Below are 12,976 nucleotides of genomic sequence, written 5' to 3'. Positions count from 1 at the left end.
GGCAGCATGCTTTATGTGAAATTGGTTTTTCCAAAGTTAGATTCACTTCCATTTCTTCTTCTTTACTTTTAGTTCATGTTGTAGGTAGACATTTGCTTTTGTAGTGGCTTAGCATGTAGAACCGAGTTACTGAGCCACAGGTAGCTGAAAGCTAATCATGGATGTTTAGAGATGCTGTTCTGTTTTTGCTCTCATCATCCTTATCTCCAACATACATATGTTGAAATATCAACCAGAAAGTAGTGTATCTTGCCAGAGTTGGTTGATATACCTTTTGTAAGAAATACTTGCTTTTAACTAAGTAGAATGATCTTTACATGATATCTAGCCATAAAGGTTAGACTGGATTCTGATTGAAGAATCATTTTGTTGAAGCTCCATGTGTAACAATTAATAAAGCCCATTATAACTGTGTTTTTTTCAGTCTGGCCATGACTCACAAGAATATTTTATACTACTTGTAGTTATGTAAGAATCAAGACTAGGTGAATAGAATCACCATGTAGAAAGATTCTGGATCATTCTGTGTAATAGTAAGGAAAGAAACTGACATTTGGGGACTAAGGAAGGGTCTTACTTTCTGAATGTGAAAGCGACTACCAGAAATTACTCAGAGAGCAGTACACATATTTCATTGCAGAGTTACTCTGACATGTAGTTTATGATCAACTACTACTGGTGACTGTTTTAGTATATTTTGGCATGTACCTGTTATATTCCTTCTATTGAAAAATCATATAAATAAAGTTAAGTAATTTTGAAAAGGAAATGGCAACCCACTCCAGTATTCTTGCCTGGAAAATTCCACAGACAGAGGAGCCTGGTAGGTTATATAGTCCATGAAGTCGCAAAGAGTCAGACACAACTGAGCGACTTCACTGATTTTGGAAAAAACCCCAAAAACCTGATTCAAACCTGAGCAGATAGTTTATTACGGAAACTCTCCCCCAAGGGTGGCTTTGCTAGAATGTGTCTCTCACCACTGTCGTGCTGTTTCTCACACTGATTTCTCCAAACCAAGTTTTCCTTATTCAAGAAATATTTTTTTAGAGAACATGACATTACCTGTTTTGCAAGAAGAGTAGAGAAGGAAATTTTTAATACTTAATTCTTTAAAACAGATTTCCAAAGTTTATTAGTTAAGAGTATAGAGTAAAAGCTAAAACTCAAGATGCATGATATTTTAGCGTACATACATAGATGAAAAACACACTTCCTCTAATCCTGCCAATTTACAGTTTTTTACAAAAAATGAGTCTTTTTGGGGTGAGGGGAGGATAACTTGTCAAGTATGGACAACAGTGGTGAGACTTAAGTGTAATAATTATGTCTTGATAATGTTTGGATTTGTTGATAGGATTTAAATACAAGGTCTCGGATTCTTTTATTTATTTTTGGCTGCATCAGGTCTTAGTTGTCATATGTGGGATCTATCGTTGTGGTGCATGGACTTCTCTCTAGTTGTGGCACGAGGGCTTAGTTGCCTCACAGCATGTGGGATCTTAGTTCCCCGACCAGGGATCAAGCCCGTGTCCCCTACCTTGAAAGGTGGCTTCTTAACCACCACAGGGAAGTCCCCTGTCTTGAATTCTTTCTGTTTGTTGTTTGTGTTGATAAACTCATCTTGTGTGTGCCTTGTGCCTTTTCCTAACATGACTTGTTTGTTGTCATTGAGACCTACAGAAAAATTCTGGCATTATTAATACAGTTTACAGATCTTCTGAAAATTCCTTTGCTTATACAGGGATGCTACTACTGTGGAATCAGAGAGAAAAATTTTATTTTAACAGGAAGCAAACTTATAACTGTGCTTACTAGTTTCAGCCTATGTCCTGAAAATAGGACTTGAAAGGCATTTGCTGTCATTCCTATGGTGAATTAGAACTTCAGGAAGGACAAGAAAAGTCTTGAAAGATTAGGAAAAGACTGACATATAATTATGTCAGTTAAAACGGGTCGTTAAAGCTTGAGAGGGCAGGAAGTACCCTAGTCAATGATTAGAGTGTTAAAATTTTTTTCTCATGATATTAATTAATAACCATTTGAATTCATGAATCTAAGAAGTAACTAAGTTGATTCTGGAAATATGACTGTTTGCTTTCCATTAGTAGATAACAGGCCCAGGTGATTAGAAAAACAGGAAGAAAGTAATAGGTATAATATATTAAAAATTCTAACCTTTCTCTTGTTGCCTTGGCTATCCTAGAGATATTAACATACATATAGGAAAGTGCACAAGTCGTGTGACATTGTTTTGTCTGTTCATTCTAGTCCTTCTATGTGATAGCATCTCACTGTGTCTTTAAATTACATTTCCCATATGAATAATGATATTGAATACCTTTTCTAATGCTCATTGGCCATTTGGATAACCTCCTTTGTGAAATGCTTCTTCAAGACGCTTGCTTGTTTTTCTGTTCTACCTATTAGTTACTTTTTCACTCTCAGTACTGTCTTCTGTTGAATTGTTAGCATTTTTTGTGTCTTGTGAAATCTTTGTCTTTATCAAGGTTGTGAAGATGATTCTGTTTTTGTCCAAAAATTTTTTTGATTTACCATTCAAATCTACAAAGAAACTGGGTTTTTAGTGTATGTTATGGGTTGTCATTTCTTTTTACTTACAGATATGCACATCCATTTGACCCAACTTCTTTTGTTGAAAAGACCATCCTTATTGCACTACAGCTTCTCTTTTGTCAAACAGGTGGCTGTATATGTGTAGGCCTGTTTCTCATCGTGCTCTATTCTATTAGTCCATTAGTCTATCCTTGACCAGCACCAGTTATCTTAATAATTTTAGCTCCATGATAAGGCTTGAAACTGGTAGCACAGGTCCTCTGTCTTTGTTTTTCTTCAATATTGCCTTTACTGTTCTTGGCCCTTTGCATTATCATGTAAATTTAGAATCAGCTCATCCGTCTTAGTTTAAACTTTTTCCAGCAATACTACTAGCCTCGTGTGCCTTGATTATGCCCCCCTATTATTAAAACATTTTTATCCATTTTGCCAGTACCTGTGTATTATTTCATTTTAAATGATACACAAATAACATATTAATATTATTTACATTGTGAAGCTTGCTGTAATATCTCTGGAGACGACTGACCTAGACAGCAAAAGAAGCCTAATTGAGTAAGAAATGTTAATAGAGAAGAGAACTGTTTACAGGAGAAAGTACTCCTTTTTTTGTTCCCCACACACTCTTCACCATTTCTCTCCTGCTGTTTTCACTTGCTTGGTCCCAAGGGCCAACGAGATTGAGCATTCAAATGGATCCATTATTTGTATGTGTATCAGAAGAGCTTGTTGATTGAAAGAATCTCCAGGGGTAGAAATGTGATCTTGGCTTAAGGTTGGGTTTTTCTAATGCTCCTTCAGAGTAGTCTTCTCCCAATGGCAGTCTACTCCTGCAAAGAGAAAGTCCTGTAATTAATGTGGTTTTTGAACCTGTCGCGCATCAGTGCCTATTGTGGGCGAGGTGTGTTAACAATCATAGTCTCTATTTTCTAGTTTAAAAAATCATTCATGCATATAGTAAAAAGACATGCACAAAATTAAAAGGACTTTAGAAATAAAAAATGAGTCAAGATCAGCGTTGAAGAAATAATTACACTGCCAAAATGATAGTAGATGACTAGTGGTAAAGTTCAGGATGGAGGATCACTTTAGGTTAAAACGAACAAAAAAACCCCTCTTTTATAGAAATGGTATTTCTTAAAATTGGATCTTGGGTGGTAGGGACCTAGATAGGAGGAAGAATATTCCAAGTTAAAGATTTGAGCCAAAATAAAGAGCAGTGGTGAGAAAAAAGGCTGGATAAGTAAGTCACCTTTCTTCCAAAGAAATCTTTGAATGCCAGTCTGTTGGGATGTAGATGTTAAACCAGGAGTTTCAACCTTTTTGGCTCACCTTCTTCAGTAGATGCTACAGTTGTAATCCTGGGGGGATAAAGTTTTGATGGCTACTGTCAAGCTTTGGTAAGGAATAATCTGGTAGTTGGTTTTAGGAAGGCTGTTAAATCACTCGTTAGTGAGTGATCTCCAGCTCATTAGTGGAGATCTCTGCCACTGGTATTAGATGACTAATCTTAAGATTATGACAACAGGAAAGATTGGACATGGGGATCTGTGATAAAGAGAGTATTAAACTAAAGTTCCAGGTGAACACTTAAGAGTGAGATTAGGAGCTCTTTGATGTTATGAGTGCAGGGAGAATAGAGAAGACCCAGGTGCAGGAATTTACAAGGAGAGAGATTCTGGTTAGGAAGTGGGTAATGAAGTATGACAATTAAAAAGAATAGGAAGACCTTTCAGGAGAGTCAGTTGGGATAAAGCTGAGGTTTGTAAGAGAAAGGAGACTCAGATTAGAAGACAAAAAAGCAAGAAGGCAGTTAAAAGGGAAATCAAACATATAAGAAAGATGATTGATAAAGGAAGCGAAAGTGATTAACTGTCCTTTTTACATGGTAGAGAACCAGTGTTCAGGTAGACGCTCTTTAATTAATAGAAAGCTACTTCTCAAACACAAAGAATATTTTACAAGATCCAGAAAGACTGAAACCAAGCTGAACATTAAAAAAAAAAAAATGCTCGTAAATAATTCTGCCATTTTTGGTGGACTTCCCTGTCGGTCCAGTGGTTATGACTCCATCTTCCAATGGAGGGGGTGAATCCCTGGTTAGAGAACTAAGATCCACATGCCAAGTGGCATGGCCAAAGGAAAAAAAATTCCTCAATTCTGTCTTTTTTTCTTTTTTTTTAATTTATTTGGCTGTGCCAGGTCATAGTTGCAGCACTTGGGATCTTCGATTTTTGTTGCATGTGTGGGATCCTTAGCTGCAACATGTGAACATTTTGCTGTGGCATGTGGGATCTAGTTCCCTGACCAGAGATTGAACTCAGGCCCCCTGCATTGAGAACTCAGAGTCTTAGCCACTGGATCAGTGGGATGTTTTTTTTTCCCCTTTGGTATTTTGTATGTGTTCTTATCTGAGGGAACGTCCTCCAACTTAAAATTAGAAGTATAATCTTTCTCTCTACTTAAAATAAAATTTTCTGAAGAGTTCTAACTTTCCTTGGAGGGTGGGAAATATGGGTGGCATTGGTAACTTGTTTGGTCATGCATTGAGTTTATTGCACATTGGTTATTTTTGCCATGCATTTGAGCTGAGATCTAGAGGCATTTCTTGGGAGTAAGAAATATACCAGCAGCTACTGCTGCTGCTGCCAAGTCGCTTCAGTCGTGTCCGACTCTGTGTGACCCCATAGACAGCAGCCCACCAGGCTCCCCCATCCCTGGGATTCTCCAGGCAAGAACACTGGAGTGGGTTGCCATTTCCTTCTCCAATGCGTGAAAGTGAAGTCGCTCAGTCGTGTCTGACTCCTAGCGACCCCATGGACTGCAGCCTACCAGGCTCGTCCGTCCTTGGGATTTTCCAGGCAAGAGTCCTGGAATGGGGTTGCCATTGCCTTCTCCATATACCAGCAGAAAGAAGCTAATTTTTAGACATCTCAAAGAGTAATTGCAAAAAGGGTGTCAATTGTGGATATTACCCCTTTAGTTTTAATAGTTATCTGTACCTATAAAACAAATTACCCAAAAGCCTAGCAGCCTAGAACAGTGAACATTTTTAATATCTCATAGTTTCTGTTGGTCATAAACTTGGGAGCCGCTTAGGTAGGTGGTTCCGACTCAGAAAATCTTAGGAAGTTGCAGTCAGGATATCAGCTAGGGCTGCAGTTACCTGAACGATTGACTGGAGCCATAGTACCAGCTCACTTATATGCCTGGTATTTTGGTGCCCACTTTGCCTGGAGGACTCAGTTCCTTGAAATGTGGACTTCTCCATGGGGCTGCTTCAGTGTCCTCATGACGTGGCAGCTGGCTTACCCCAGAGTGAGTGATTCAGCAGAGAGAGTATGGAGGAGCCTCAGTGCCTTTTATTTTAGTTACTTCATTAGCAAGTTTGGTTTGGTATTCTCTGTTGTGAGATTTCGGCTTAGGCGATAGATGAGTTCTGACTGTGGTACTATGAAAGTTCTTAAATTGGTAGGGATGCTGGCATCATCACTCCCTGCTCTCCGTGTTACCTGTCTGTCCACAGTTTTGTTAGCCACAGCAAATGTCAGCTGGGGAAACCATTAATACAGTATAATATATGCCATTTGTCTTCAGCCAAAATTCATTGCTCATAAGCCCTAACTCTTTGTGAACAATTTTTTTTCATTGCAGGCTCTGTTCTTTTATCTTGCATTTTCATTTGATTTGCCTACTTAGTTCTGATTATGTAACTTTGATTATTTGGAAACATAATGCTGTAGAGATGCTATATCCAACTCCTTTGTTTTGCTTTTGCTTCCTTTTGTGATACTATGAAGTAGAGTGCCCTAGTTTTATGTGCATAGTAAATGCAAATTTGTTTCAATGTTTTGATGGGAAAACATGAATCCTGATTCCATGTTCAAAATCAGTCTTAAAAGTAAAGTTGGGGATTATTCTCAAGCAAACAAACCTGAGAGAAGAGACAAAGGGAAATGCTAAAATTGAAAGTGAGTGCCAGGATACTTTATCTTACACTATTCAAATAATAACTTTTTTATAATTTTTATTTTTGGCTGTACTGGGTCTTCATTGCTGTGCAGACTTTTCTCTAGTTGCAGAGAGTGGAGACTGCTCTCTAGTTGTGCATAGACTTACCGCTGTGGCTTCTCTTGTCGCAGAGCACGGGCTCTAGGATGTCTGGACTTCAGTAGTTGTGGCTTCTAGGCTCTGGAGCACAGGCTCAGTAATTGTGCACAGGCTTAGTAGCACCATGGCATGTGGGATCCTCGCGGATCAGGGGTCAAACCCCTGTCCCCTGTATTAGCAGGTGGACTCTCCACCACTGAGCCACCAAGGAAGCCCTCAAATAATAATTCTGAATAAAATTCCTTTGGAGCTATCAGATTAACTTTGAAGTAATTTTTTCCATATTCACTTTTATCCTCTTATTGCAGAAAACCTTTTTTTTTCATTCTCTTCTGTGCCTTCATGTATTTTATGTTATAAATAGTAGTAGGTATTATTCCAGCAGCCTATCTCCTAAATACAGCTTCCTATCATCAGATCAAGGTGAACGCTTTTTTCTTATTCCTCTGAGGAGGAAGTTAATGAATGTTGACTTACCTACATGTTATCATCTTTTTCTTGGTAGTCTATCTTTAAATCACATATTACCTAAGTTATATTCAGCAGTCTAATCCAATCCTCCCATCTTTCTTGCCACTCGTGGATGTGAATGAATCTTAACAGTGGGAAGCTCTTTTTTTCCCACTGAGTATACCTGTAAAACGCTTCTTCTTACCCAGCAGTGAATGTTAAATTTGACTCCTGTGTTACAGAGTTCGAAGAAGTACCATTCTCATAATACTGGCTTTGGGGGGTATACAAAAACATCAAGGAACTAAAAACTAGGCTAGGGACACAGATCAGATGACACTTTAGGAGTATTTTGAACAAAATTGCTGCTGCTGCTGCTGCTGCTGAGTCGCTTTAGTCGTGTCTGACTCTGTGCAACCCCGTAGACGGCAGCCCACCAGGCCCCCCCTGTCCCTGGGATTCTCCAGGCAAGAACACTGGAGTGGGTTGCCATTTCCTTCTCCAATGCATGAAAGTGAAAAGTGAAAGTGAAGTTAGGACCTTTTAAAATCTCTTACTTGATGTAAGTGCTTTTCTGATTATCCTTTTTTTTGTGATGCTTGTGATACAGAAGCCACTAACCCTCATTGTTCTGTATGCTGCTTTACTGGTGATGAGTTCAAGAGTTCAATGAGTATTTAGTTCAGAACTTTTGTGAATTCATTCTCACATACCTCCCTCCCCAATGTGGTCTCTCACCAGAGAGGGTTAGAGTGCAAGTCTCACACACATGAATCTTTTTTTTTTTTCCTTTTTAATCTTATTTTGCTTTGAAGACTAAAGACAAAAACCAGAATCTGTAGGAAATATACCATTGAGCCATCTTTTGGGGAGGCGGAACAGATTTTATACTATATCCAGTTAAATAATACGTTAAAAATGGTAATTGGCAGAAAGGGTACAGTGTCGATTTCATTTCCTATCCCAGTCTCTGTGAAACTGTTGTCATGGTAATGGTCTGCTTAGGTATTATATGAGTTAACTGGCTTACTACAACTCTAGTGAGCCAGCTAACTCATAGAAATTGAGGGCATTTCAGATTTTGCAGTTTAAAATATACAAAAGAATCTAAACATAAAGAGTTGTTTTGGAAAAAGTGATGTGTTTTTTTTAAGTTTTAAACACTGTACTCTATTGAATGCTTAGAGAGCTTTGAATGGCTAATGATGAAGAATCTCCCAAACAGGAAGTTTCCAAAAACTCCTCTGCTAGATGTTAATTTGCAACTGCAGTATCTATATCATCATTTCCTGAAATCATGAGAGCTGCCAGCACCCCTTGTGGAAAGCTCTGGAAAACCTTTGTTTTCAGAGATTTTCTGTATTTCCATCTGTGAAAATAGAATCCATGTAATCTTAGCAATTGGTCTGTAAACACTGTGCCCTTTCATTTTAAGTGAGACAATTTCTCTATATCTGAGTTTGATGTGTTTTTTAAGAGCAAAAGCAGAAAGTTAATTTCTAAGTAATGAAGACCTAACATTAGCATAAGTACTCTTTTTAATTCTAAATAAGACATGGAAAACAAAATATGGCTCCTTGTTAAGTGGGCAAGTCTGTATCTGAGGGGAAAACACAGGTAACAGTGTGTTCTCTGCTACACTGTGGCAAGAAGTATGCTGCTGTGGGCCCTATCATACTGCTTTGTGATTTTCGCTTGAGACTTGCATGGTGCCGGAAGACTTTAACGAAGCCTGCCTTCACTTGTGTGCATATTATGGTGCTGGCAGCAAGACACACAATTGCCACTGCCTGCAGAGTAATGAGATAGTCTGGGACATGAGGAAGGGACAGCAGAAGAGCAAAAAACCTGTGACCACTTTATTACCAAGTCACATCTCATTGTGTGGCATTCTTTTTTTCTACTCTGTTTTAGGCCAAAATAGACTGAGAAAGTAGTAAACCTTTTTTTCTGTACCACCCACCCACCCATATCCCACACAGCAGTGCCTAAGGTGTCCTTTATGTTCTCCTGTATTAAGCACTCAATTTTTCTGTATCTAGCAATACCTAGCCCTTCATGTCATTGTGTGAAGAAAATGAGGCAGCATGGTACCAAAGACCACCTGTACTAGGGAAGATGTAATAAAACCACTATTAAGAGAAAATAATCTAGAAAAGTATAGATGAGTGAAATGTACTAGGAGTAGTCAGAGTTTCTTAAAAGCTAAGGCTTGTGTATGTTGAGCATTTTAAACTTGTGAATTATTTTTTAAATCTGGAATCAGCTGTAGATCACCTTGATTTAGTGACTCCAAATGAGAATCCCATCTTAACCTAGCTGAGATAAGACAAATGAACACATCCTAATTTAGGAATGACCACCCCAGAAATAAAATTATTAAGACCTTTTTCTAGAAAGGTATCACAAGCAAAATAGTATGTTTAAAAGACTCCCTAGAGTGACTGTTGTATCCCTTTCTTATTAATAGGTATAGTGTCGAAGAGAAAATAATTGAAGGAAATAGTCATTCTTTTCATCTCTTACCTGTTGGATTTTGCCATTTAAGAATACTGAAAATGAGGTTGACTTTAAGAGATTCTTGACTGACAAACTGTTTAGATACTGGTCTTTAAAAGCTAGTAAAGAATTCAAAAGTCTTTAGGCCCGCCACTGCTGCCATCTCAGCCACCTGGGTGGTGGTGGACACCGCAGCTAGCAGCCTTGAAATACTACAGATGAGCAGCAGTTGCTAGGCTTATGTCATCTTCACCCCCGGAGGGGCAAGAACTGTTACTAATAGTCAGAAGTTAACTTCCCAAAAAAAACCAAGAAAATTGGCTGTGTGTGTGTGTGTGTGTGTATTTTTTTTTTTAACCTTCAACTGTGTCAGCAATAAGGCTTTTTATTTGTAATTGATCCTAGCTTGTCAGTATTCAATATTGAAAGAACAGGGTGACACCTGATCTATTTATCTTCCTAATGATCATCAGGCATTCAGATGATAATGGAGATAAATATGTAGAAAGGTGGATAAACCTCAGTGCAGATGCTAGCCAACGTAAAGAGAATACAATTATTATTGAAAAAGGATATCAGAAGATTAACATTATTTCCTGGTTAATGTTTGGACCTTTCTGGAGAAAATTACCAAACCTGTCAAAGCTACATGAGTCCAGCATTGTAATAAAAGGTTGTAAAGACTTCCAAATTGTGTGATTAGAAGTCACTAAAGGCATCCCAACCCTGCAGGAAGCAGTTAAAGCCTCTCAGTTTGTTCATGACTGTTATTTAGAAGATGCTGATTGCTTCTTTAAAGTAGATTATGATGTATTTGTCTTCCTAGACACTTGAGATGGCGTCTTTCAAACTGTGATCCTAAAGAACCCATGTACTTTAGGAGAAGATACGTACAAAGAGGCTCTGAGGAGATTTGGTACTGGACCCTTGGTACTGGAATTATAACTGTTATTCTCCTGCAGTGGGTCCTGGTTACTGTTCTTGCAGTTTTTTGTATTATCTTCATTCATATGGTTATTTGTATACTAACTTGCCTTGAGAAACCAGTAAGACAGATAAATGAAATAATCAAGAACGAAGATCCAGAGATAAAATGTCTAACGTTGAACTGAAGAAAGAGCTGCATCTACAATATACAATGCTCTAATCTCACTGACTGATTCTTTGTATGTGAACATTCCATACTTAAAAATCTTTCATATGAATGACTGCAAACTGAAGCTTTAACATGAGCTTTAATTCTCTTAAAATAAATTCATACAGTAATGTAAGTAAAGGATTTAATTTTTTAAATGGTAGTTAGAAAAACTAAAGAGATACTGTTCCTTGTTCCTGACCACTTGTATTGATGTCTCCAAATAAACAGAACATCTAGCCTTGCTAGAACTATACTCCATTGTTAGTACACACATGTAATACTAAACTCATCTGCCTAAAATAATTTGGGAGGAAATATTGTTGGTCATCATTTTTAACTCAAAATATGGGTTTGTATCTACAGTTTAACAATGAACCAGTTTTCCCCTGAGATACACAAAATGTTGTTTTGTCTAATGAAAATTTTGCTGTAACTATTTATGATAAACAGCATTCACTTCCAGAAAAAAGTACAATTAGAGGTGACATTTACTTAAAGTACACTGATAAAAGCACACTTTGAAGTTAGCATGAATCTTGACTGTGACTTTTTTTCGGTTTTGCTTACATTAAACAATTGTCAATAGCACTAATTTGCGTTTTTGTTTTGTAGTCTTTGGTTTTCAGCAGCCACTGTAAAGCAGTGAGTGGCTATTCAGACCAGGTCATCCATCAGCGGAGATCAGCTACCTCCTCGCTTCGTTGCTGCCTGCTCACTGAGCTGCCATCTTTTTTGTGTGTGGCCAGTCCACGAGTAAGTGCCGCAGTAGAGAAGCAATAAAATAGGTGGTGTTTAAAGAAATAAACCAGTTTTCAGGGGGTCCATGTCTTAACGAGAATGCTCAGTATTTAGAAAGAGAATCTGTGGTCCTAGCTTTCCTAAAACAGTATCCCTCACTTTGAATTGTGTTGGTTTGAGAACCGTTGTATGGCAGCTAGAAGTACCTTCTTTCTCTGATGTTGCGTCTGTGCAGTTCCTCTTTATTTAGTCCAGGGTTCTAAACTACCATGGGAGCAGGCCATCTGTCAGGTGGATTCCCAGCCAGTAGCAGGGACAGAGACATTGGAATATTTGAAAAGGAGAGGGAGCCATTTGTCACCTGTGTTGAGGTTTTTGAAGGTTTTTCAGAGACTGGGGCCAGATTGGGAGGGAGATTCGATCTGGCCTTATCGCCTTGGTATAGACTCCATATAACAAAGGGAAACCTAACACTCCAGCATCAAGAAACTTCTTAGCTTTCTTCAGCAGCCCTGCATGGACTATCCTTCACGAGTATGATCCCTCTGAAAAGTGACTATTGTGCCATATCTTCCATTCAGTAGTTGTAGTCTTACTTGTAGATTGGGAATAATATCTATTGTGGCTTCAACTTTAAACAGCTGTTAGATCCTTCCTAATACCCTGTTTATCAAAACAGGGCCCTCTGGTGATAGCTGACAGTGTCGCTGCAAAGGCTCTCCCGGAACACTGCGGCTGTTTACTTTGCTTACATCTTCCACTCTTTCATGTCTTTCTGATCAGAGCCAGGCAGAAGCTCTCTTACAACCACAAAGTACATGAAGGGAGGGGGCAAAGTAGAGATGTGCCCAGACTGCTGTTAGAGCAAAAACTAGCTCTGTCTTTCCAGCTTGTTTCCATTTGCTTTAAGGGGCAGCTTTCAGTTAGCCCAGGACACACTAAGAGGTTGACTTTTCTTACCCTTCTGTGTTTTTATCTTGTTTTCGCCACCTATCCTAGTAAGACTACTGTTTTCATAGTTCCATTCAAAGACGGTGAAGACTTTAAATCTTCTTTGTGATGTTTCTCTACCACTGTTTATATAAGCTTACATCCTTACTTTATTAAGTTATCAAAGGTCAGAATCTGGCATAGGGTCCAAAGAAAGATGACAGGTGGAAATGAGATGATAGTACTGAGGCCCGTTGATTCCTGCCTGCCTGAATTTCTTTGCTGATCCTGTGCTACACAGACGTGATTCTCTTACCAAGATCAACTTTGTTTGATTTATGTTGTCCAGAAAGTATTTGGGTTTTGTATGTACCTGCTTCTTCCAAAGCATTCTTGGTATTTGAAGCTTAAATTGATGTAGGGAAAAGCACTTCTACGCAACATTTAAAGCCAAGTGCTTCCATAGAAAGCAGCCTTCAGGCTTCATAGTTGTGTAGTTGTTTCCTTTTTTTTTATTCTAATCTGTAGCGTATA

At 38.4% G+C, this 12,976-nt stretch overlaps 1 protein-coding gene across 3 annotated transcripts in view; it reads left to right on the top strand.

Annotated features, from left to right (window-relative positions):
- INO80 (INO80 complex ATPase subunit) overlaps window positions 1-12,976 on the top strand; it is a 120,208-nt gene that overhangs the window by 65,535 nt on the left and 41,697 nt on the right. For all 3 annotated transcript variants that reach the window (XM_043471515.1, XM_043471516.1, XM_043471517.1), the window contains exon 25: window positions 11,387-11,527. In XM_043471515.1, the coding sequence (XP_043327450.1) occupies window positions 11,387-11,527 (141 nt within the window). The remainder of the gene's footprint in view (window positions 1-11,386; window positions 11,528-12,976) is intronic.

The sequence above is a fragment of the Cervus canadensis genome, chromosome 6 (assembly GCF_019320065.1).
Source record: "Cervus canadensis isolate Bull #8, Minnesota chromosome 6, ASM1932006v1, whole genome shotgun sequence".
Classification (NCBI taxonomy): domain Eukaryota; kingdom Metazoa; phylum Chordata; class Mammalia; order Artiodactyla; family Cervidae; genus Cervus; species Cervus canadensis.
This window is presented reverse-complemented; position numbering and strand designations above follow the sequence as displayed.